Genomic DNA, 25671 nt, shown 5'->3' with positions numbered 1-25671 from the left:
AGCCCAGCAGCAAAGACTGGAAAGAGTGATACCAGTCACCACCTGAAGAAGTAGGGGAAAGCAAAGAAGCCTAGAAATTAGAGAACTGTTTGGGTATTTCTCTATAAAATTTGAGATTGTGCAAATTTCTGTCTTGATAAATCTTTGACAGGAAATTCAGTATATATTCACATGAACTCCCTCTCATAAAGAAGCAGGGTAAGACAGAGAGAAGTGCCTGATCTAGGATCATAACTTTACAGAACTAAGCCACCACCAACAGGAGTGATCCCCAAAGCAGAAAACCTGTCTCTCTGTTGTCGTTCAGGGCTGCCAGAATTACCCTTGTGTCAATCACAAAACTGACATCCCAATACACCTGCGGTCAGAACTGCATGTCACTTGCCAAGCCCCTGCAATCATAACACATCCCAGACATGCTAGTGCTGACCTGAACAGAGAAATTTTGACTATAAACTTACACAGGCAAGTTTTGAGGCCTCCCTCCACGGTTCAGAGAGCGATGATGCTGCGTGCTGCCAAGTGCCCCAGCCCCTGCAGCTGGGAAAGGGGCTGAGTTATAAGCACATAACTCACGGTCTGAAGTCCTTAGGCTGAAGGGCAATTAAAAAAAAAAATGCAGTAACACACAAGTATGGAAAATGGAGCAAAATTTGAGATCACACAGGTTTGTTCCATACTTACATAAATGTTAACAGACCCTGAAGTGAAGGCTGACACACAAATACACACTTATGTCCAACTCACCTCGTTCAGTCGGATGTTGGACAGGATACAAAGGTTTTCATTGACATATGAAAACAGACTGTAAATCTTTTGAAAAGGCTGGCTTGCAAACTCCACAAGGTGCTGTTCAGCCATTCCTCAGCACAGTCTAGCCAGAGTTGTTTAAACACTACTTTGAACAGGCTGGGCCAATATAAATATTATAAACTGTGATTAGCAACCAAAGACCTGATCTGAGCACAACAAAAGAAAAACTGACCTGCTCAGTATTTCATCATCCCTGACATTTAGGAAATTTGCTTAAATCTCTCAGCATACAGTTTGCAATGAAGTGGAGCTACAGGAAAACAAGACATGGATTGTCAGGAATCCTCTTATCACCAGTCCTGTCAAGTGCTGCATTTCAGTCAACCCATGTAACAAAATAAAACTGGGCGGGGGGAAGCGATCCAAGTGTAAGTACATACATTCCAAGTTACTGACCAGCAGAGAGTTTTTATTTATGAAATAGGGACTCCATCCTCTAGAAGATAAACATTACAATTTGTGCATTAATTTTAGCTCGTTTACCTTCCTTATCCAAATGCCTCTATTTCCTCCTCCCAGTTGGACCTAGAAGCAAAGGCCTGAGCCTTTATACAAACAAGCTAATGGATTCTAATGGCTTACCCTGATGCAATGTCATTTAATCATAGAAGCCCTTTATTTTCCCTGCTGTATACAGGGAAGGAAAAAAAAAATAGAGACTGCATCTGCATTCAACCAGCTCATCTAAACACCTCTTATTTCAGTTCAAATTCCATTATTCCCATTATTTTCATTATAGTCAAATTTTCTCATTCTTCCATCTTAGTATTCTTTCCTCTCCCTTCAGAAAAAAAAAAAAATACATCTTTAGCTCTCTGTGTTTCCCAGATCACTTTTTATTAAGTAATTCAAAAAAAGTAATCCATATATTTACCAGTTTTGTTGATTGTTCCCTCAACTCTAAATTTACTTCATAGGAAATCGGTCTATATTAAAAAGTATCCCAGATGTAATTACATTATTTTTACTTTTCATATAAAGTACCTAGTACTCAAGCAATGCTCCAAAAACCAGCAACCAAAAAGACCCAAATCACAACCAGCCAAACCCAGACACAACCACCTAATATGGGATCTGCTTTTTAAACACTTACCATCTTTCGTTCCCACCACACATGGTTTCTTTTGATTGCATTGTTTCTTTATCTCTGTTTTTATTTATTTCACTTGTTCTTTACTCCACACACTCCCAAACCTTTGTCAAGGTCTTCTTGCTCCATGGGAATGAACTGGAGACTCAACCAGGCAGTACAGTCACCAGTGCTTCTCCATACCCAGAGTAAACAAGACTAGTCAGCCAAATTTCTTCTCCAGTACCTTTCACCTCCTTAGCTCACAGGGGCCACCTCTCTCCTCTTTCTCTTCACTGTGACTTCAGAAGGTGGGTAGATGCCTTCTCACAGCATTTCTCCCTGGCAAGTACCACTTACCCTGTTTTTCCTTATTCTCAGTTGTGTCCTACACAAGAGGCCTGTTTTTAATCTCATGGCTACAGCAAGGTATAAAGTAAATAATGAATGCTGGTACTCCACTAATCTCACCCATTTCACTCATAGGTTAGTATCACCTGTGTGCTCCACCTCATCTTACTCATAATATTTAATTATTGGGCTCTTTTCCTGTCCCTTTGTTTGTGCAACCTGCTCAACCATCACTGCATTTAGTGCTCAGCAGCCTCAGCTCTGTCTCTCTCCTCCATGTCTCTGTTATCCCACAGTACCATCCTTTTCTTCTCTCTTTCTAGTCCACGAAGACTCTTAACATCAGAGCTCTGTTTGCATTTCCCATCATCATCGTAACTTATATTTCATTTGGCCCAAACTCTTGACAAAAATCCCACTACTATTTAGAAAGAAACAGGGTGCTTAGCATGGGTAGGAAGAACAGAGCAGGAAGCAACACATGTAAAGCCTCCAGCTCTTTCAGAAAGGTGTCATTTCTCATGAGGAATGACAAGGCAAAATAGCAGAGCAGTCACGTTTTTATCTATCCTGGAGTCAGTGAACATCTACAGAACAGAAAGGTGGAAAATCAGAAGACCTCACCTTTCTCTAAACAAAAAAAGCACAACATCTGTTCTTCAAGGTAAATGAAGGAACAAGAAAGCAGGTCAAGAAGCCAAAAGAGTTGTAGCTGCCAAGTTATTTCAAACAAAACCTAAAGTGCCAGGTGTTTAATCCATTCCTTGACTCCTTTCAACTGTACAAGCAGTTTTATTGTAGAGGTAATTATTTCTGTACATTCTATTTTTCCTAGGGCACTTTGTGTTCCCTTGGCTCTTGCCAGAGTTGTCCATCTATTACAGCATCTAACAAATCCATGCACAATTGCGGCATTTTCTTGATAGTCTACTATATAAGTGCTAGAGAAAGTTCCTGAATAAAGCCTTTTGCTCCTGAACTTCTGAAATGCATTGTTACTGGATGCCACGCAGTAGAGTGCAATTGTTCTGTAAGTCAACATTATGTCTCAAATGAAGTATTACAAGAAATATTTAAATCACATTTTTCAAATTCAAAAATAACTATTAGCTTTATTTAACTTGTTACACATCTCACAGATTTAAAATATCATGCTTTATTTAAATATCTGAGTGACAACACTAAACAAATAAAATGTTACACAAAATATATTTAAGAAAATGTTTTGGTCTTCAATCTGAACAATAAATAGACAGGCACTTCTACATATACAAAGGAAGCAACCACTATTTAGAATAACTCTTATAAGCAAGATGTGGAAATACAGAGGAAAATCTGAGTTTTGAGAACATGTTTAACTCTACATGAGACATCATGCAACTTCAAACGTTGTTTCAAAATTCAAAACTCTTAGGATCTGCACAATTCTAGATTTGCTACCACTTTACAGGAAATCCAAACCATGCTCTCATAAGCAATGTGCAATTTCAGTTATTTGCATCAAATCAAGCTACCTGATCACGTTTAGTGCCAAAACAGGAAACAAGAACTGACCAGAGTAGCTCTTCACATAAGAAACAAGTCAGCCTGGGGCAGGGGGCAGACCTAACTGTACCTAGTGCCCAGCCCCAAACAAAATCTGTTCTTTCTTTTCCTTATAGATCGAGCTCTTTTATAGGGCGTTTCAAACAGTATTATGCTTTTTTGGGAAAAAAAAAAAAGCATCATCTACTAAAAGAGTAAATCCTTCAGGCACAGGCACACTTTGCACGAAAGATCCTAAGTAAAGGAGAAAACACCGTTCCAGGGTGCAAAAAGACTGAAAACTATAAATTAAAATAAATTCAATTGTTAAAGTCTCATAAGAGTGTTTCATACCTAACGTAAAACTACATTCCTCCAATTTCTGAATTTTCAAATTACAGTTGTTTCCACACACTCCCACACAAATGCTATTCATGGAAAAGTTATCTTCCACCATCACAATTAGGGAAAAATGCATTGTAGTAGGCAATCCCTGCTTTCAGTACAACTAACCAGCCACTAACAGCTATTACATTCTTGAAGTCTGTTTTAAAATTAAGACAAAGCTTGAAACATAATGACCACCAGGAGAGTGGTGAAGTCAGGACCAAGTCTTCAAGCCATCCCCTCAAATTTTAGTATTTATTCTCATTTTCAAAGACAGAGGAAAACATTTCCAGAGAAAACTATTAAACAGAGCTTCAGTGGTCCACCAAGAAAGTCAGACTCAAATTTGGAAAGTTATTTGGACTGAAGACACTTACACACATTACTTTAACAATTTAAGTGTGGATCTTGCAAGCGTGTCCAAATCTTAATCATTTCTTGAGGTTTTCTGCTATGTACTAACATTAAGTTTGTGTAGGAACATATGTTATTTCTGTATTTCTCTTCGATATCAAATGTTCTGAAGCCTTTGTGTTTTTCCGGAGCGAGCCCAAGCTTCTGAAGGCACATTCCAGTATAAACATCATCAATAGGGTAAAGGAGTACCTGGTCAGATGCATTATTCAGTCTTAATGCCAGATCACCAGAGTACAAAAACCCACCACCTCCTGCATACGGAGGATACGAACCTTCATAAACACTTTCTGGGATGTAGTACTTCAATTTTTTCTCTCTATGAGGTCCAGCATCTTTGATCACATCACCTATAAATAAGTCTTTGGCTTTTTCCTTTGATAAGCTCTTCAAGTAATCCAGGATCTGATGGGTATTCACAAAAACATCATCATCACCCTTAAAAATAAACTGGACATCCGCGCAGCTGCTGCTGACCCACTTAAGAAACAGCACCTCTTTCAGAGTTAAATTGAAGAAAGTGTCTCGGTAGTTCCAGAGGAGAATGTCTTGGTGGGTTTCACTCTCAAATTTTATCATGTCAGAAAGATCAGGAAAGTTATCCTCTGGTGGGGTCTGCCCAAGTAAGAAGACCCTTTTGACTGTCACATCCCCCGATTTTATTTCCTTGCCCCAGGATTGCCTAATTGCTTGCCTTCTATCAAAATGCGGTGTAAGTGACTTAATAGCCAGCAGCAGAAAAGGTTTATGTTTGCACTTGTTTGGCTGATCCATTAATAAAGAATAATTTCTACATCTTAAATAAAGCAGAAAGTCTTTGAATCTGTCTGGCAAGTTTGCAAAGTCACTAACCTCTGAAGATACCCATGGATCAGGGTCACAGGAACTGAGAACACTAGAGTTTGAAAGTAAGTTCTCTTCCACAGTCATGTTGGAAAGCACAGTCAGGATAGGGTTGTACAGCAGTTCAAGCTTTTGTTGCTGTTTGTTCCAATAAGCTTTGTGAGGAGTATATTTTCTCCAGAATTTGCTGCGTGGTATAATAACACGGCCTTTCGCATTCTTCTCCTGGCTGCCACTTTTTGAGACTTCCACAATCACATAAATAAAAATGTTTACCATCATCAAAATTCCCAGCAGCTTTAGCCTTCTGCGTCCAACACTCATTTCTCATATCTGAAAAGAGAAAAAAAAAAAACAGATTTTTACCCTTCTTCCTATCAAGTTCTTAATGTCATAAAAATGCAAACTACTTGCAGACAAAGAACGTACAAGTTAGTAGCCTAAAAACAGAGGTTACCTGCACCTCAAAAAAGCAAAAACTAGTCTACCTCTAACACATGCACACCTACAGCTAGCAGGCGTTTGGGGTTGCATCAGCAAACAAGAAGCTGGAAAGAATGTAAAATTTCCATTTGCTAGTTAGGAATCTTACACAGCATTTCACAACACGCCTAAATTAGCCAGCAGTTTCTGCTCCTCATTTAAGTCTTCTTGAAGCACTTGACTGTACAATAATAAGAATCTGAGCCCTCAGCTTGGCAAAAGCAGGCAGAGAAACTTTTTTCTGCTAGTAAGGCAAGCTTAAGGGTATAGAATAAATTGCCATACAATAAGGTCAGCTATTTTTAAATTAAGTTTCAAGCTTTTATACTTGCACTCTTATACCTTCCAATTACATAATAAGCAGAGCTGCATTTTAAAGCACACAATTCGTTTCTGTCCATGTCACTTGGCTGTTCCTTGGGAGAGAGGCTGACACAGAACTACCCAGCTGCATTGCTGATATTCAGATCTCTGCAGACAGAAGAGAAGATGAATTTTGGTTTTGATTTTTGTTGTTTGGTTGGTTTAACTCCAACTAGAAAAGGACATGAATGGCAGCAGAAAGTGAAAGTGTAATTATTCCTAGGAAGGAAAAAGAAACTGAAGAGAAATGAAAAAAGGATCAATTTCACATATATGCAAGACCAGGAAAAGTGTACCTCCCTTTGTTGCAGCAAAGGTTATTCTGTGACCCATCTCCAGTTTTTAGTATGAGAGAAAATGCATCAATTCCTCTTTCTTCCACGGCTGTCGGAATGAGGGTGCACAGTACAAAGAGTAACATGGTAACAGTGCATTCCTCTGAAGTAGTGCTTGTCAAACTGTTTGTTAGCCCATGAGGATATCAATGTACAAGCCACACGAAATTTAACAAGCCATTCTAATTCACTACATCAGACTAGAAAATAATTCAGAATGAACAAGGAAGTTAGTAAGGTTACATTTAAGTCAGATATGGAACCCGGTGTCAAAGATGCTTTTATTTGCCAGTAATATAAATGACTATTGGAAGGCCAGAAAAACCTAAAGGAAATAAAAAGATTTGTTATCACTGTTAAAAGCTCAGCTGTAAACACTACCTCAGAGGACCTGAAGTCACAAAGCAACAGCAATCAGGAAGGTACACTTGAGAAGTATGCCTTGTACTTGCATATCTTAATTTTATTTCCAGCCATCACCAGACACGTGAGCTAGACTGACCCTTGCTGTCTTCTGGTTTGACCAGTCTTACTTTCTTTTACTCCTCAGCAAGTTAAACACAAAATTTAGTACGAAAGCAACAAATAAGAATAAACTTTTCTCCCCTTTCTCTCATTCAACTCCTAGATTCTCATCAAATCCAACGGGGGGAAGTATTTTTTAATTTAAATTAAAAGGCACTCCTAGAAACAAAGGATTACTGTGAGAAAAAAAACCCAATTCTTCCTTCATTTGATCTCATGTACCATCTGCATATTTATCTCTGTATATACTCAGGCCAGATCTACTTTATTTAATGTCCCGTTCTCAGCCAATTATGAAGTTTGCTGTTCTAATTTTCAAGTAGTTTTTGTCTATACCTCAAAGACAAAAGCATACTCATGGTCAGTGCCATCATTTAAGCTAAACTGAACTGTTAGAAAGCACTGTCTGGCCAGAGTTTAAAAACCAAAAAAACAACAACAAACAAAACACACGCACCAAAAAAAAAAAACCCAAACCAACCACAAAACAAAAACCAAACCACCCCAAACCTTAATTTTGCTCTTTCAACTGCCACAGCAGCTTCCACTAAAAGCAGATGACTATATACTATTTATCTTTACTTGCCTTTCAGTACACACAAAACTACTGGAGAAGCAGCTGTCCCATGTTTCATACTATTCCATGCAGTTCAGCCAGCACATCAGTCTATCCTGCCCTCAAGTGTTTCTGTAGCACTTCTCACTACAACAACAAATGAGGTGGTGTTTGACCTGTGATCCCAGGACCGCTGAGACAACGGGGTGAGAAGCTAACCCTCAGCAACAGCTAACAAACACAGCATTATAAAGAGCTCCCTGGAGCCTTATTTTCCAGGATAAGTAGCACTACACAGCTCATCTGTTGCAGCTTGCAGCTACTAAGCTATAAGTATTCAACATCTCAGTAAGTCACTTGGATGCTTGACCCAAGACTGTTCTGAACGCACTGAAACACCATTTGCAAAGACGCTTAAAATCCTTCCGATAGCTTAGTCTTTTGGGCAAGCACTCCAATTCTGTAACTACAAGATCTTCCTTAATCTTTCAGTTTTTCACTTGTAACCTTGCAATATCCCCTGCAGCAAATGACACCAAGATCCTACACACACAAAAAAAAAATCTTCATATGCTGTTCGACTTGGTAGAACTTTTCATCTGAAAAATATCAGTCTGGCAAGATGACAGTGGTTCCATCACATAAGGCATGCTAAATGCTATGAGTCCTACATATAAGTACTTCCAGCAGCATTTTCAGTCTCCTTTTTATAAAAAAACAACTATCCTATACTGGTGACAAAGTTAATATTTCTGAGAAAAGACAGGAAACAGGTAACATTCAGTATCAACACAAGACTTAGTTTTATAAAGCATAAACACCTCCCCACATAATTTTGCATAACATTATTCTCCTTTTTAATCAAAAGCTATCGACATATTTTCTTGTCAATTCATTAAGAAAACTCATATTAAAAATACCAAACGAAAACTAGAGGCTAACAAGTGAAAACAAGGTAAAAATTGTTTTGTTAAAAAGTCACCTTTTTGTAAACGACACAAGACTTATTCATAGTATTAGATCAAGATTTCTGAACTAATTGCGAACAGAAAACAATTAGACTTCAGAAAGTCTATTTCTACAAATTGAAACAGAATTCTCAGTTCTGCAATTAATAGGTACTAGCTTTAATCATTACACCTGAAGGCAGGATTTAATAAAAGGATGCCAGCTCAACAATTTCGCATCTAGTTAAGTCATTTATCACAAGATGCAGCATTACAACCCAAATCACACCCATAGCCCATGTCTCAAGACAAATCTCATTTCTTCATCTGCTTTGCTGACAACACAGTGACTAACCAAAGTGTCAGCACGATGGAGATTTTGTGCACTGGGCAGCTTGCTAAGGAGCAGCATTGTAGAGTACAAGACAAGTGCCCATTTCCTACTTAAAGCTTAGCTACAGCAATCTGGACAGATCACAATAACTTTCTCCTATTCCAATAACAGCTCCTTCTATCAGCATTAATATCACAAAATTTCCCAGCTGCCTCTAACTACTGAGAATAGCAGATCTGGTAGGGAAACCAAAAGCAAACTAAAAGTGATCTGGTTCATACTTATATCTATCTGATGCATTTTTATACAAATACTGCTGAAGAACTGAGATGAGCAATACAAAGCAATACTATATTTGAAAAATTCCTGCTCCTTTAGGTGTTAAAAATGCTAGAACACACAGCTAGCTAGCAGAAAAAGCAGAACACAAGAGTAAACACTATATATTGGTAAAGAAAAACCACAGTACACACAGAACCTCAGGAACAGAAAATCCTGCAGAAATTTATTCCAACTTCAGTGAGTAAGGTGAAGAAAGTTACCTACACCAGACACAGTTTTTTCAATGCCTGTTTTCAACTTCTCAGTTACACTGATATGAAGACTGTTTTAGCAATCAGTTGAAGTTTGTACGAATCATCACATTTCTGCTTATGCAACTTCCAGCTGCACAGTTACACATCAGTTTCACTGCATACATAAAGACCATTTGTTCAAAGTCTTTAGAAAACACCCATGTGGCTGGAAAAAAAGAGTTAACATTAACCATACTAAGGATAAACCAAGGTTCTGCTATAGATACAGTATTTGGAAAGCTTGATTCTGCAGAAATGGGAGGAAAAGAGGGAGGAGTTTCTCTCTTCAGCTCCACTCCACTCTTACAACTTCACTGCTGTCAAAAGTAAGGTACTGATAGAAGGAAACAGATTTATGGAGCTACCAAAGCAGCACTAGTAAAAAAAGATGGATGGAAAAGGCAAGCCAGCAGAACTTTTTAAGAAAAACAGCTTCACTGTGGGATCAGGCAGCAATCAATAAAATGAGATAAATTGCAACAGAAAAGGAACACAGGTATTACACAAAGAAGCCATGAGCTACAAGAAAATATTCCAAACACCCAGAAAGCTTTAAGCCCAAATAACATTAATGCAAAATTATGAGAAAGTGTTCACAGGTTGTTTTTAAACAGTATCATTCCATGCTTTATCTCAAGAGTGAACGTATTCCAAAAGACTGTAAGGAACCTATTCAGAAGTCTAAAAGAGTTGGTATGAAACAAGAATCAAAATCACAGAATCGCTCTCCCAAACTGGAAGGGACCCTTGAGGATGGAATCCAACTCTTGACTCCACAGAAGACAACGTAACAGTTAAACCGTATATCCAAGAGCATTGCCCAAACTCTTCTTGAATACCAAGTACGCACACTCCATCCAGTTCCAGGAATTAATTATAGAAGCAACACTCTTTTTGGGAGGCAAGGATTTACACAAAGAGGGGCCATGATACACCTTGACAAAAGAGAAGGATTATATCTGGAGAAGGTCATGCTCAAGGTCAAAACCAGGAACAAGTACATCTAAGTGCTCCAGCCTCTAAACAAAGGCACAAGCAATACATCAGTTTGAGCTTCTCGCATCAGAATTAGGATTCTGTAGAATTCTGATTAGCCCTGTTTACAGCACTTTATTTTCTATAATGACTTCACAAATTCAGTATGTGAAACATGTGATGACAGCTTTAACTTTTTTTTTTTTTTTTTAACTGATGCTACTAAGACATTGTTATGCACAAAAGCAAGCCCAAATTTCTACTGAGGTTTAGCTGTAGGAGACAAAAAGGCCAGAGGAAGATGCAGATGCTGAAAAGAAATGGCTAAAAATCCAAAGTTCAGAAAAAGTAAGCCTCTCTGGGATAGGGACAACAAAACACACTGTATCCAGATGGTACATTAAGCAGTCATCTATAGCAAGATGTCAAAACAAGCGCACCTAGATTTGCAGTCACTGCATACAGCCTATAATCAATCCAAACAGGAGTTCTAAAGACTTGGAACTTGCTTCAACATCCAGATTTTGGCAGATGCTGCACATTGCCCTGAACTATGAAGTAGTTTTTCTTTCCTACAGTTTTTCAGCAAGGCACTACTTCATTTTACTTGGATATATTACCATAGATGGTAAAAACCTTCAAGGTAGCACAGGCAGGTGCTCTTTTGGAAATACCATCAAAACAAAGGAGGGCACTGATGAGCATTAACACAAAGGGCAAATGGATAAATTTGGACAGTCAATTCTACCAATTTTACCCATGAAGCAACACTTATTTCCTGAAAAGTCAGGCCACATTTGTATCCAACTTATTTCATTCTGCTTATATTCAATAAGAAGTGCTGAGCCGTTAAAATACCAGAGGATTTACTGCTTGCTTACATATGAACTGAGATATCATAATATAGCTTCAGGAATGCCACTTGCCTAAGCAGAATTTCCTTTTATTCTAGTTTCTATTTAGCAGCCTGGACACCAAAGAATTGTATAATCATACACCAAATACTGATAATATTTGTTGACTGTAATTGATGTTTCATTTAGGTTCCTAACCAGTGGAGCCTCTTACTAAGATGCCCAATTCCTCTACATTTAAGCTTCTTCTGCAGCACTATACACACTACCTCAGTCTCTGTAGAAAGATGAAAATCCATCCCAAGCTCTTCCTTGCAATGCAGTAAGAGCATACCTATAGCATGAAATGGAAAAATAAGCCTTCAGAAGGGAGCTACAAAAGGAAAAGCAACCGCTACTTCATGTGCTTTAATAAAGACAGAAAAGTAATCTTCCTTTCTCTTAAGTACTGATGCCCATGATAAGTTATGCAATCAGACAGATTGCTGGTGACTTTCTAAAACTTGTACACCTAAAAATGTATTACTTGTTACTGCAGGAAGACTGCATCATTTCCCTTTCAAATAAAGGGGTAAATTTTATTAAAACCACCCCTGGGCAGGATGCAGTGCAACGTGACTCGGCAAGGATCCTTAAAAGCAGTTTCAGGTCAGCAAGTAGGTTCAAACAGCACAATCCTGAACGGTGCGTGTTCGCTTGCATTCAAAAGGCAACGTAGCCTCTGGTGGCAGAGTGACCCATGCTCCATTCCACTGCACAGCAACGGCATACCCGCAAACTCTTCCAGAAAGATGAAGAAAACACAGTATTCCTGTTTATTACATAAAGGAGGAAAGTTTCAGGGAGCAAAAGGCAGGTAAGACAACAGCCATTTTCAAGGTTATAGTTCTGCTTAAAAATAAGTTTAGATGATGTCTCTAGATGTACCAAACATCAATTTATTCATTCCAAGACCAGTCCTTTGCTATTAAAACATTCTTTATGCTTTTGCTTATGAATTATAATCTCAATCTCAACAGTAGTAAAAGTAGGCTGTGACTACCAGTAAGCAGTCTTAACAGCAACGTATCATACAGATTTGCAGTTAAGCAAACCACCCAATGTAGAACTCCCTTAAAACAGCTTGAATATGTAGCATTGAGAATTAACAATTCCCCTGCGAAAGAAATACTACATAGTATGATATAGACTACCTCAGGTGGTGTTCCTTTCCACACTAGCATTCCTGCACCAGCAAAGCACTCCAGAGCAGATGCAGCGATAGTAGCAAATCTGTACTTCGGGCCAGTACACCAAACCTAAGAATGCTCATGCAATCCCAGAACAAAAGAAAAACAATACATTTAACCCGACTACCTGCCTCAACCCTCAAGTCTTACAGCAGTTCCAGGCTGTTGATCCACAAGCAGCTGAACTGATCTAATCGCCTGACCCTTCTTTTTGATGGAGACTTTCTCCTCCTCCCTTTCTGACTCAAGAGAACTTACAGGTCCAATCCCTCCATTGCACTGGCTCTAGCGCTCTGCCAGGCCTCTCTGTAAAACAGTTCACATCACTAACCCAGCAGAAAACTAACAAAAGACCAGAGATGCACACCAGATAAGCACCACAGCAGACGCAGTGAACGCACACAGCAGAGAGAAGGGGAGCAGACCAATCTCCCCTCTTCAGCAGGGATAATACACCAGGAACTGAGCCTTGGTTCTGGATCCATAATCCCTCCCACCCTCCAACAAGAGGCAATCTGGCATCACAGCAATGACAACATTATACTTATACCCTGGTGCAAACAGTCATATAACATCATTCTTCGAACAGATCATACAGATGCAAGGTAAAACATCTATTTTTTTCCACCTCCTTCAAGTCTGACAGAAGCCATGACCTTAAACTGCAAATACTTTTATCTCCTACTGAGGACAAGAGTTATGCTGTATTTTCTAAGTGGGCTGAGTAACCTGTCTACATTATTTGACTGCCAAACCCAAGCATTAGAAGTCCATTTACTTACTAGGGCTGACAAAAGATAAAAGAATCCATACTACCTTCAAGTATTACACCTAGCACTCTACTGGTTCAGGACTAAACTATCAGGAATCTGGCAAAACAAAGCTGTAATTCACTTAGCTAACAGATAATACCTTTCTTTGCAGACACTAGCTATAACTGGGGCTATGGCATACTTGGATCTTGCCATGTAACTTCATTTTGAAGTCTGATATCCCTTATAGCAGTTGTACATGCAGCACATCTTCTGGTAGTGCTAGCAGTGCACACAACAGTGACATCACAGTTCTGAAGATAATGTTAAGATTATTATTGTTGTTATTATATACATCACAAGCCGTATGCAGTCCCTCTAACCTCCTATGAGATTCGTCAGTTCTTCCAATATCTCAGTTCTGTTCAATGAGATTCCTGGATTGAGCAACAACAGTTTTTAGAGCACAAATATGTTAAGAGCCCCAGGCTGTTATACAGTCTATGCTGTTTCCAGCTTTAAAGAACTTGACCTCTTTATTTTTCTAACTACACAAAACTGTATATCTTTTTCACCTCAGAACTTTACGTAAGTCCACTTTTACACAAGAACATCATAAGAACTGGCAAATATCAGTATTCTGTTGCTTCTGCACAAGCACATCACAGCGGTTCCCCCTGAGTAACAGGGTGTTTTCCATGTTCTTCAAAGACCACACATATTCTGAAAAAATGTTCCAGTTGGAGGAAACTTACCAAGATAATACACTACAGGAAGCATCAAAAAGTGAAATGATATTCAGAGTAGTTAATGTTTATTTTAACATTAGTTTTAATTAATTGCATATACCTGCTTTGAGCCATCTTTCAGCATATTACTTAGTTTTGGGAGAAATTCTACTCTTCCAATATTTTAATACCAGAAGATACCAGTGCAACTTGGACATGGAATTCCAAGATACAAATAAATAGCAAGACTGGGGAAGGATGTGCTTGTATTTTGCTTGTATTTTCCTAAAACTTAGCCTGAGGCATAAAGAACCATACACAATTTGAATAAAAGCTGATCTAATTTCACATTGTTTCCCACTAGTTATCTTCAGAACATCTGCATGTTTTGCTTAAAAAAACACAAACAAAAAAACCAAACAAAACAAACACAAACAAACAAAAAACAAACAAACAAACAATCCCAACCACCACAAAAAAAAACAACCCACACCAGAAAACTTCACTCCCAAAAACACCCAACGGTACAGTGAGGTATTTCTCTAGTAATACTCCCCTGGTTTTCTGTAGTAAGATATTAAAGGGCCAGGAACTGCATTTGAACCATATTATTGAACCTAATCTCCCTTTGTCCAATTCCTCTTTGAACCCACTAATATTTTAAACTTTTATGAATTCCACTGCTGACGAATTCCTCAATTTTTCACACACTGAGAACTTTTAATTACTTGCTTTTCTATCATCACACAAGAGGGGAAATTCTTGGAAAATACAATAACCAGAAAACAACCCTGCAGTTATTTTCCCTGTGTACATTTACCACACGAGCTATATAACGAACATTTATCTGTCCTCTGTTCCTTCTTTGCCACAGTAAGAAATCCCAGCCATTTTATTTCTGGAAGTATTTTGCATATCTGACTATTCTAGAATTCCCCCCTTCCACTTCTATTAAGTTATTTTTTTATATGGCAACAACAAAAAAAAAGAATTTAGCACTTAAAGCTCACAAACTAGAATTTGTGGAGACTTTTTTAGAGGCATATATCAATGGGACTTGGTATAAGGCACAAGCCAGATAGTATACTCAAATCTTGTTAAACATAATGAGAGAGAATTACTTCCAACAGTAACCACAAAATTTGAGAAATAACTCTTTCCCACATACATCTTCGGGTATTCCCATTAGCTTAGAAAGCTCTCTCATTCTCGGCTACTCCCAGACCATGCCCCACAATTTAAGGGAAGGAAGCTTACACTGCACAGAATCATAAATGGTTTAAGCAGTTTTGTGCTGTACTTCAAAAGTTACTTGGCTTATCTGATCCATGGCACAACTCCTTTCCCAGATGGATTCTGCCCCCCTCTTCAGAGATGGACTGAGGAAAACAAGTAGTAAAATTCTCATAAATATTAAAATAAATCTGAAACTGCCAGTGGGAAAGAGGATTGTTAGAAAGTTGCCAGTCTTCCCACGAAACAAGCATTTTTGTGGTCACCTGCTCAATTCACCCTTTGCCTTATAGGTACTGCTTCCTTGTTACTCACCATTTGTCACTCCACCCAACTCTCACCCATGCACTCAGCTGTGTCACAGAGCAGTTTACAGTAGCTACAATAAAAAACATGTGCCCTTGTCAGCTCTACCACTGGTTTATCTTATGCATTACAAAGTTTGTAAAAGCACAATGAGAATTCAAAACTCCCCACCCCTAACAGCCTACTTGACTGCCATCTGAGACTACTAATGTCAGGTTCTGACCGTGGTATTATGACTCAACAGTGAGTTCATTTACTGCTGACTGGTAAGTTCTGAAAATCTTCAGATAAGTTATACTACTGCTATGTTTCCTGTCACAATTTTAACTAATTCCAGGTGCTTCCCTCCCTCTAGTTCCTCAAACAGGAAAGAGAAATTACCAGAATGTCACCTTTTAAGGTATGCCATTTGAAATAGCAACTATGAGATGCAAGTTTTGTTAATTTTATACTGCTGCTAGAAATACTGCAGCAACACCCACGAAGTTTGCATCAAGATATCTTTACAAAGTAATACAGGACAATGAAAACTTGTTTTTAACTTCATTAAAAGCACATTATGTGAAATTCCTGCCTGACAGAATATTTGCAGATGGAAGAGATAGCATCAGATCTCCACTGCCTCAAATTGAACACTCCCAACTCGGAATCAAACTGATTAAGTCACAACACCTTCAACTGGAGAGTGATCTACTCTTTCACTTATTTTAAATTAGAAAGTCAACTACCAGTGAAACACTCAGATCATCCAATCCTGTCTACATTTTAAGTTGATATGTCTCTCACAAAATGTCTGGGTTTAATTAAGAAGATATTTAAATATTGTGTACCTACTGAATTCAATTCAAATAAGGGCTAAATATATTTTTTTACCTGATAAAATTAAATTATTGGATTGGCTGAAAGACCATACAGTTCATATTTTAATTGTTTCAAGTGTTCCTATAGAAGATAAAGGTATATGCAAGAAAAGCCCTCTGGTCATTATAAAAATTATCTGTAAACTCAGTCCCAGGTTTAATATATATTCAAGTTTTTCTACTGGTATAAACTACTTCATCTTGGTCATGATTTTCTACAGGGATTAAAAAAAAAAAAAAAAAAAAAAAAAATCAACAAAGCTCCACATGTACAGCACACTTGTATAAGGCAATTTAAACCATGGTAGTGTTCCTATAAATTAGAACATTGTGCTAACACCTGCAGCCACACTAAACATCTATGAAGGTGTTCTAAGTGCATGTACAAAATAACTTGTGATTTTAAAAAGGCTGGTTTCTTTGCTTAAGAGTAAAAAGGGGTTAGGCTGTTGGGTTTGGGTTTGTTTTGGGCTTTTTGTAGTAATTGAGCTTTCATGCTGCCAACTAAGGGTAAGATCTCAGCTTGCTATAAAAACTAAAGTTAAATATCTCAGCATTTGAGGGCCTGTGGCAGTAAGTGTGGCCTGTTTTTCCCAATCCAGTACACAAAAAAAGAATCATGTGTCATGCTAAGGTCAGTTCAAGCTTTAGAATCTTTGCATTGTCCAATTTGTTAGGAATAACCCGAAGCTGCCAGCCTCTGATTTATAGGCTTCAGTTTTTACATACATTTGAGAAGGCTTCAGTGTGAATGTACAGTAAATTACACAGAAACAAGAGAAGAGGTTTAACTGAGTGGCAGCAGAGAAATATTTCTTGGAAGAAAACTATCATTCATCACGTTGATTACAAGTTGGGAGGTAAAGTTCCATGGGAGTTTAAAACAGTTTCAGTCATGACTAACACATTCCTGTAATGTATTCCTTCCCCTATAAACTGCACAGTCTTACCCCTCTTTGCATATATTTGACTGTGGTGAGCCAGTTCCGGGAGCTAAAGAGGACAATAAAGAACCTAGCAATAAAGCAGCAGTTAGTTTTTAGCTGGTTCACATCACAAGACTTGCTTGCTACTATGCTGCACAAACACCAGTAACAGTGCAGGAGACATAAGACTCACGAAGCCAAAACCACAGCAGATCTTACTTTCAATCAGCTTAAGCTTTCATATACCAGCACATTGCCATGGCAGCCTGACGCTATTGATCCTGTTCTCACCTTCATCCACAGAGGTCTCACAGGCTGGGTCAGCCAAGCATCAACACTGGTCCACGAGAAGCAGCCTTTAGGCAACCTCAACCTTATCAAGACACACCCTGGGGTTTGAATTTCTCTTAACACTTTCTATTATCAAATCAGTTGGTTAGCAACTGAACTAGCATGACCCATCTGGTCTGCTGGAGTGTTATCTTCTGATAATTACCAGAAACCTGAGGAAGTAGATAATGAACTACCTTCCTCACAGATATTCAATATGTGGATCAATGCTAGTTCTGGTAATGAAGAATGAAGAACAAGTGACACATTGAAAGCATCAGTCAGGTTTGCAATGGAAATCTAAAACCATAAAGTCTGCTGGAGAGGCACTATCTTCTTACTTTTATGCTGTATTTGACATAAGTGATGTAGTATACCTGTTCAAGATGCAAATAACCATATTTTCCACAAACAAGACAATTCATCTCCTTCTGGCATCTCTTCCAACTTTATCTTAAAACCAGTAATTACTACTGCCTTAACCATATTCCAACCACCTTTATGTCTGCATAGAGAGCATTCACTATCTAGTCAACTAACAAAGCCATTCTTTAAGCACCATACTGCAAGTAATCAAAATTTTACTTCTGCTTTGTCTTCTTGCCCACATTAAGACTGTCAGACATAAGCCACACTACTAAAAACTATGTTTCAAAAGCAAGGAGGCTATTACTTGGGATGTCTGATAAGGTCACTACCCCTGATAACCTGCTAGTTTTGGGTTAAAAGTAAACAGACACTGGTTTTCAATTTGACTTCCACAAGATGCCGCCTTAGCCATCAGTACCTGGGTGATGGGATGACAACCTCCCCAGTCATCTCAAGACGTTTCCCTGCAAGCGCTATGAGGTTACTCAATCAAAAGTCAATTCAAACAAAATTCATATAGCGAATCAGAAGAGCAGGTCAGAATTCTGGGATCTGCCTCAAAATTTACAGTACTGAACTAAATAAGTATTTAAGAATGCAAAACCTACATTTTAAAATGCAAATACATGAAAAGATATGTTTGCCTTCTATTGGTTTTGGTTTCAAGTGTCATTAACAAGTACAGGAAAAAAAAAGGTTTAATCTTTCTGAATAATTCATTTCAAGTTTAGAAAAAACAGTGGAGTTCTAAGTAGGGAAGTTCATTTTCCTCCTTCAAACTTGTAAAAGTTGAGATACAGGTCTCATTCCAGCCTATCAAGTTTAACGAAAAGGGAACAATTTCTCCACCAGTTTTAGGCAGTTAGAGATGCATGTAAGTACCAGGAGGAATTTGTAAAAGATCTTTAAGGAGGTTAGGCAGCTAACTCCTGTTTTTGTTAACGGCAGATAAGCACATAACCTGATTAGAGACTCCTAATTCCAAGCAGGAACTTCTGTACAGCAATGTGAAGTATCCACTACATTTGAGAGTGGTTTGAGTAATCCACTTTAGGAGATGTTTTGCATGTCTGTCAATTGTTTTTATTCAAAAGCAAATCAACAACATCCCGAAGACAGTCTTCCATTACCATTTGCTAACATTCAAATATCAGATTAAAAAAATATCATTGTTCAAGTAAGATTAAAACAGCACTAAGTTCAGAGTATAGTCTGACAATCAGCCACACTGCTCCTTAAACTGCATTTAGAAGTCCCACCATGTCCCAGTCCATGAATTCCCATATTTACATAACTCACATTATGTATAACCCTCAAGACAAGCAAATAAACCCTTTGGTTCCTCAATTCAGCTCAAAACACAGCTGCACAAACAGCTACGCCAGCACAGCAGACCGGGGGCACAGACAGAAGTGCTGCTTTGGCTGCTGCTCCTCAAAACTGCACCAGCCCACAGGATGCTGTCAGCAGCAAACCCTGCACAGATGAGTGACAGGTGTCTGCGCAGGAAGCCAATCGTCCCACGAGTGCACACATCTTGGCCAGGCACATCAATTGTCACTGCTGCACTGCTACCGCAACTTCATACAAATACGTATATCCTCTGGTGGTTCATAAGCCATTAAGAACTCATCTTTTATAGAAAAATAATAAAACCACTTACCCACGTAAAAAAAAAAAAAAATCAGGAATTCTTTCTCATTTGATTTAGAGAGCTGATTTACAAATTCAGTTAGTCAATCCACTCCCAAAGTAACTCTTCTATGAGTTTAAGATGGAGCAGCTGTTAAATTTCAGAAGTTATTTACAAAGACGAACAAAACTACTTCCAAGTTAAATGCTTTTCAGCTCCTACTATTGTATTTTTCTCAAACAACAAAAGCTTTCTTAACCAACTGCTGATGAAATTGTTTCATCAATTCTCCTTTTAAAAATCTCAGCACCACACCCATCACACACTGGGATTCTTTTCCTTATTTAAATGCTAATTGTTTCTCATGAGACATCAATTCAATCATTCTTTTGTACAGTCTGTCAGAAGACATTTTAATGATCCAGTCTTTTCACTGGGTTTTACATGATCAGGAGACTTGGAGAGGTTTACTTACTTTAAAATCCTAAAAAGCCCAATGAAATCAGTGAAAAATACAAAAGTGCATGACCAAGCCCAATATACTTGACAGTTCTTCCTGTCTAAAGATCAAGATGTGCCTGTACATATTTGAGAGATTTATTCCACACCTTTCAGTTGTGACTTGTTCTTTCTGTACTGAAGTGATGGGAAGAGCCTGTATTTCATTATATCATCATCATATTTTCCTGATTATTTTTTGCTGGTTTTTTAACAGACAAGAATTGTGCAATGCAGTTGTGAAGTAGTAGCAGATTGATAAAACACACACTTAGATATACATTTGTTAGGTCAACACATGGAGTAATAGGGAGATTACATCGGTAATTTTTGTTAACTGCACTCACAAGCACATTTTTTTCTCTAAATGATGTGAAGCACTTGTCTGAATATAGCCTATGATGCACTAGAAACATCAAATACTAATCTGGCGATTCCTCATGCGCACAATTGTAAAAACCATACCTTTTTCCTAGACCAATTGTTAACACTTTGCTTAAAACTGTTACTTTACAAACAACCATCAGGGATTAAAACTGCATATGCTTGAAAACTATTATAAAAGTTTAAATTTGAAAAGCAAACTGATACCTACTGCTTCAAAATTACTTACGCAACCTCTACTGTAGAGTAATAGAAAATATAACAAAACAAACATACTAGGAAAAAAATCCCAAACCAACAACCTACGAAAGGGACAAAGACGGTTTTAAGCTTTTGGAAGGTGACCAATCCTAATGGCCTTCCAGAAACATTAACATGAGAACCAGACACATTTAAAGGTTCATTATTTTAATGAAATACATATTTTCTCTATATTCTGTGCTTTCTACAAAAACACAGTGATCAAAACAAATAAAACAGATTAATAAAGCTTTGCTGTCACAATGAGTATACTCTGGCCAATAGCCTTTTTTTTTCCTTTGGCCTGTTCTTGGCAAGATTTAGAATTATACCATTAAGTGTACAAAAAACCTACAAGAAACCTACCAGGCTCTACTATTTACAGCACAAATGCTTCATCTGAAAAATAAGAAATTAATAGAATTTTTACAGCTGGAGATATAACCAAATCCAGTAAAACATAGATCTGGCACATCAACCTATGATGCATTTCTGACAGAACTGCTCTTTACATCAAAACCCACAAGCCTGACAGCACACAGAAAGAGTCGATCTAGTAACTAGCTTTGTGAAGTTAGTTAGCTTCACAAGTTGTCTGAAGATTTTACAAGACAATTTGAAACATATGTGTCAAAAATGAAGTTGTCTACTGAAAAAGAAGAAGTTACCAAAGAAGTTGGCTGAGGATTTTAATTGATACTGCTCAATCTTTTCCTCTCCTTTAGTTAATTTGTAGAAATACGGCTACAGAAATTTCAGTCAACTACATTTATCAAAGACAAGCCACCCCTGCTCTTTGACTGTTGTGATAATGACAATATTGGCTGTGCTAGGAGACATATGACTACATCGCATGTTTCAACACGATCAGCACTGATGCAGGCTGTCTTTTATCATCACCATTTGTTCTCCTTCAAGTGGTTTAACACAACCAACAGGAAAAATCACTATCAGAGCTAGTCCCACTACAAAAGTAGCTGCACCAGGTGGCAGTAAAATGACAATTGCAAAGGCTCTTGGCATTGACAAGTCACAATGGAGGAGCACTCATCTGAAAGACTTGGTTCTCCAAGGAGTATGATGGGTAGGCAAAAAGATGAAGACTCCAATCCTGCACTTTTAATCCCACATACAGTGTAACTTATTCATGCAGACAATTGCATATATTTGTCAGCACAGAATACAAAACCACTTCATCCACTTCCCATTTTTCATTATAGCCTTTCTGACTAAGTACTACCTTTATACTGATCTCCCCATCAGCATTTTCATTACTCAGAAGTGTTTGCAAGATTTAGGAGGAGCTTACGGGCAAAAATAATAAAACTCTTGACCGACAGTGACAGTGTGTTCATTAGGAACTATCTCTAGGGAGATTGGTGAGCTGTATCTATCATACGATAGGGCATCAGACAACAAGCTAGCACTCCCAGTCATCTAACACATGACCTTCAAAATAAGTCCCTTCAGCAGTGTCACCTTGCTGCTGTATCTCACTTTCCTCCTTCTTCCTCATCTATTTATAGTATATGGGGAAAAGAAACAAGCAAAAATTCAAGCAAAACCAGTTTACAGATGACAAAATTACTTAAAACAAATCCTAATTTTTGATTACTTTATGCAGTGTCTGTAGCTTCCTTATAGCCACACAACAGTATTGCTCAGCACCTCAGGTAAGAAAGTCACATGTTCAAAGCAAGCAGCAAAATCAGGATTTCCTATAAGCCAAAAGATGTTCATTCTAACCGACAGCATTATATTTTGAAGTATGAGGTAAACATTCTGTAATATAATTCAACTCCAATGCAATATTGTTTCCTAAAGAATCCATTCTCTTTTCAGGTTGTTCACAGCCCCAGAAAAAAGAAAAGCTAGAAATTACATCTGCTGATTCTCCCTTTTGTTTCCTCCATGCGTTTGGTAATAATTCAGAGCTAATTCAGCTCCTCTGGGGGGCTTCAACAGGCGTCAGGCTGGCTCACCCAGGTGACAAGGGAGTCCTTGCCCCCAGCCAGTTCCTGGGCTGGTCACCTGAAGGAAGCACCAACTGTCCCACTCACCCGAGTGTCATCCACTCTCCCCACCCACCTACGTACACACCCCTTCGTGACAGCATGACAGTCTGACTCAAAAGCGGAACTGCAAGAAGTACACGAAACTGTTTTAAGCAACTCTAAAAGGGAACAAAATTTGCGCCATCTCTCTTTAAGGCAGGGAGGAATAATTACTCAGAAATTTCCTCAAAGGAGAATGGTATAATAATGTTTCCTCAACAACTTTCATATTATATATTTAGCACATAATTGCATGCATACATCCTTCCACAGTCAGATTAAGCTCTTCTGTGCCCAAACCTACTGTGTCCAAAATAATTCTATACTATTAAAAAAAAAAAAAAAAAAAACAAACACAAAACCGGGAAAAAAGCAACTGAGCCAAGTAAATTCTAAGTTCCACAGTTAAAACTAAACACTAGTGTTTAATAATCAACTCCAACAGCATGAAGCATTTTGGGAGGACGGACGAAAGGATTACTCAAGTAACGTTCACCATAAATTTTTGCAGGATGACTAATGAATTGGGAGCTGCAGTTTGGCCACAATCACAGCTAGTGACCTGAAATCCCCTCCTGACAGGGTATAGTAGTCTTAGGAAGTTTAAAGGGCTAAAAAACATTTTCTCATGAAGGAGCACAAATATTCAGGCCAACTCTAGTAAAAACGGCATTTTCTCCCTTCCAGGTTCACCAAATAATATACTTTAGAGTCACCACCACACCGTATCAGCAAAATCCTAACACTGCGCAGATATTAATAATTAACCTACTTGGTTACAGTCTGTTAATTAGCCGACCCCACGAGCTGTGCGAGTCGTTCCAGCTCCGCCACCGCCCCAGAAGAAAACCCGACAGGCGCTACCGTGCCCGCGTCCTCCCGTTTCTCCCCTCCAGCCAAGGAGAGGATTGCAGCAGCACCCAGCACTGCAGCAACCCTACGCCTGAGGTTTTCTCTGGAAAAAGCTCACGGTTTCACCATCGACTCCTCCTCCCCACCACCAAAAAAAAAAAAAAAAAAAAAAAAAGCGACGACAAACATACGGTTGTTTAACTCGGCTGAGCTGGCCTAAGTTTGATCCATGCCGGCAGACGGTGCCTCTGCCTTCCTCTCGCCGAGTTTGTTGCAACATGTGCCGGTTGCTGCCGATGCTCCGGTGCGCCAGGGGACAGATTTAACGCCCCCCCCGTCCGCGTGAGTTAACGCCACCGTTTTCACCGCCTGCCACCTCCCACATCGAAGATAATTTTTTTTAAAGTCTCAAAATCCCAGATAAATGTATGCGTCTCCGACCGTTCGGCCCCCACCGCCAGTTTGTAGCTGTCACTACACAAATAAGCTAGGGGCTACGAGGAAGGAAATCCTCACGATCTGGAAAACAAGGGGAGTTAAAAATTAAGTTAAAAAAAAATCCGTCTCTCCTCCGCCTTTTTCGCAGCACCGCCGCCCCGCGGGGGCAGCGCTGGCGGGGGTGGCACCCGAGCCCGCTCACACCCGTGCTTTGCCAGGCTGCCGCGGGTCTCCGCTGGAGTTCTTCCTGCCGCAGCCTACGCATCCACCACGCTTCTGTCCGGCCGCGGGCCGCCTGCACGCCGTGGGGGTCCCTCCGCCGCGGCGCCGGCCTGCCGCCCTACCACGGCCCCAGCGGCCGGCGGGGCTCCATGCCGCCCCTCTCTGCCGGCCCCCCGCAGCGGGCGGGGACTCCGCACCTGAGGGCGATGCCGGCGCCGGGGCGGCCACGGAGGGCTCGTCCCGTCCCACCGCCTCCCCGCGGGACGGCGCTCGCCGCCGCTCTCCTCAGGGCCGGCCGCGCCTCGGCGGAGGTGCGAGCCCGCGTCCCGGGCGGCCTGGGAGCGAGAGGAGAAGGATGCGGGGAGGGGACAAAACCAACCCCAAGTGAGGCGCTCGGGGCTCCGGCGGCCGGGCCGGCCGTTTCGGGGGGCCGGGAAGCGCCTCACTTGTTGCCCTGTGGCAGAGCCTCGCGCCCGCCTTCCCGCCCGTCACGCGCGCCTCCCCGCACGAGCGCGCGCGCACCCCCCGTCCGCCGCCTACCAGCCGCGCGCCGCCGCGACAGCAGCGCGAGCGCCCCGCAGCTCGCACCACGCGCTGCAGCCCGGCGCAGGATGGGGGGGGGGGGGCACCGAGCGCCGCGCTCCCCCCGAAACCCCGCCTCCGTCCGGCCTGCGGCGCAGCGGATTGGCGGAGCGGGCGGCGCGGGACCGGGCGGGGCGGGGGGGGGTGGTCCCTTCGCCCCCTCTGGCCCTGGTCGTCCCCGCGGTTGTCGGACCGATTGGCCCTGAGGAGACAAGCGGGCGGGTGGAGGGAGGGGTCTAGCACCGTCGCCTCGCCAGCCCCTTCCCCAACCGAACACAGCCTCCCCATCCCTGCCCTGCCACCCGACGGCGTGCAGCACCACGCCCTGCCCCGCGGGTCAGCGTCTGAGCCCAGCGCCCCCCATCCAGACCCCGCTGTAATCGCGCCCGCCCGCAGCCCCGCCTCTCGTCCGCCACGTTCTCCCTCGACGCCTCACCCCCTCCCTGAGGTGAAACACCCCGAGAAAGTGCAAACTGCATCAACAGTGACTGTCGGCACAGGAAACTGTGAGCTGATTGTCACCAGAGGCCTCCCCCTTCCCAAGAGGAGGGCGCCTGGTCTGGGGCTGTTTCCACAGGGAGGGAGCAGCACTTGCTCCAGCAGAAAGGCAAAACACCAACGCGTTTATGTCTGCCAGCTTTGCAGAAGGTGAGGCTGTGCCTCCTTCCCTCCCTCTTGCAATAATAA

At 40.5% G+C, this 25671-nt stretch overlaps 1 protein-coding gene across 10 annotated transcripts; it reads right to left on the bottom strand.

Annotated features, from left to right (window-relative positions):
* Positions 1 to 3316: 3316 nt before the first annotated feature.
* On the bottom strand, positions 3317 to 25077 carry B3GNT2 (UDP-GlcNAc:betaGal beta-1,3-N-acetylglucosaminyltransferase 2). Of its 10 annotated transcripts, none has more exons than XR_010471743.1 (4): positions 24943 to 25077; positions 23934 to 24261; positions 6227 to 6355; positions 3317 to 5734 (listed from the first exon to the last, which is right to left on the bottom strand). XR_010471743.1 is itself a non-coding variant. In XM_065059172.1 (3 exons), exon 3 carries the CDS (start codon positions 5723 to 5725, stop codon positions 4532 to 4534), a length of 1194 nt encoding a protein of 397 aa, XP_064915244.1. In that variant the 5' UTR covers positions 5726 to 5734; positions 23934 to 24261; positions 24943 to 25069; the 3' UTR covers positions 3317 to 4531. The 10 variants fall into 10 exon arrangements, 7 of the variants coding, with proteins under 7 accessions (XP_064915244.1, XP_064915246.1, XP_064915245.1 ...); XR_010471744.1 differs by lacking the exon at positions 24943 to 25077 and adding an exon at positions 24782 to 24921; XR_010471742.1 differs by lacking the exon at positions 24943 to 25077 and adding an exon at positions 24385 to 24775.
* Positions 25078 to 25671: the final 594 nt, after the last annotated feature.

This window comes from Columba livia, chromosome 3, assembly GCF_036013475.1.
Source record: "Columba livia isolate bColLiv1 breed racing homer chromosome 3, bColLiv1.pat.W.v2, whole genome shotgun sequence".
Lineage (NCBI taxonomy): Eukaryota > Metazoa > Chordata > Aves > Columbiformes > Columbidae > Columba > Columba livia.
This window is presented reverse-complemented; position numbering and strand designations above follow the sequence as displayed.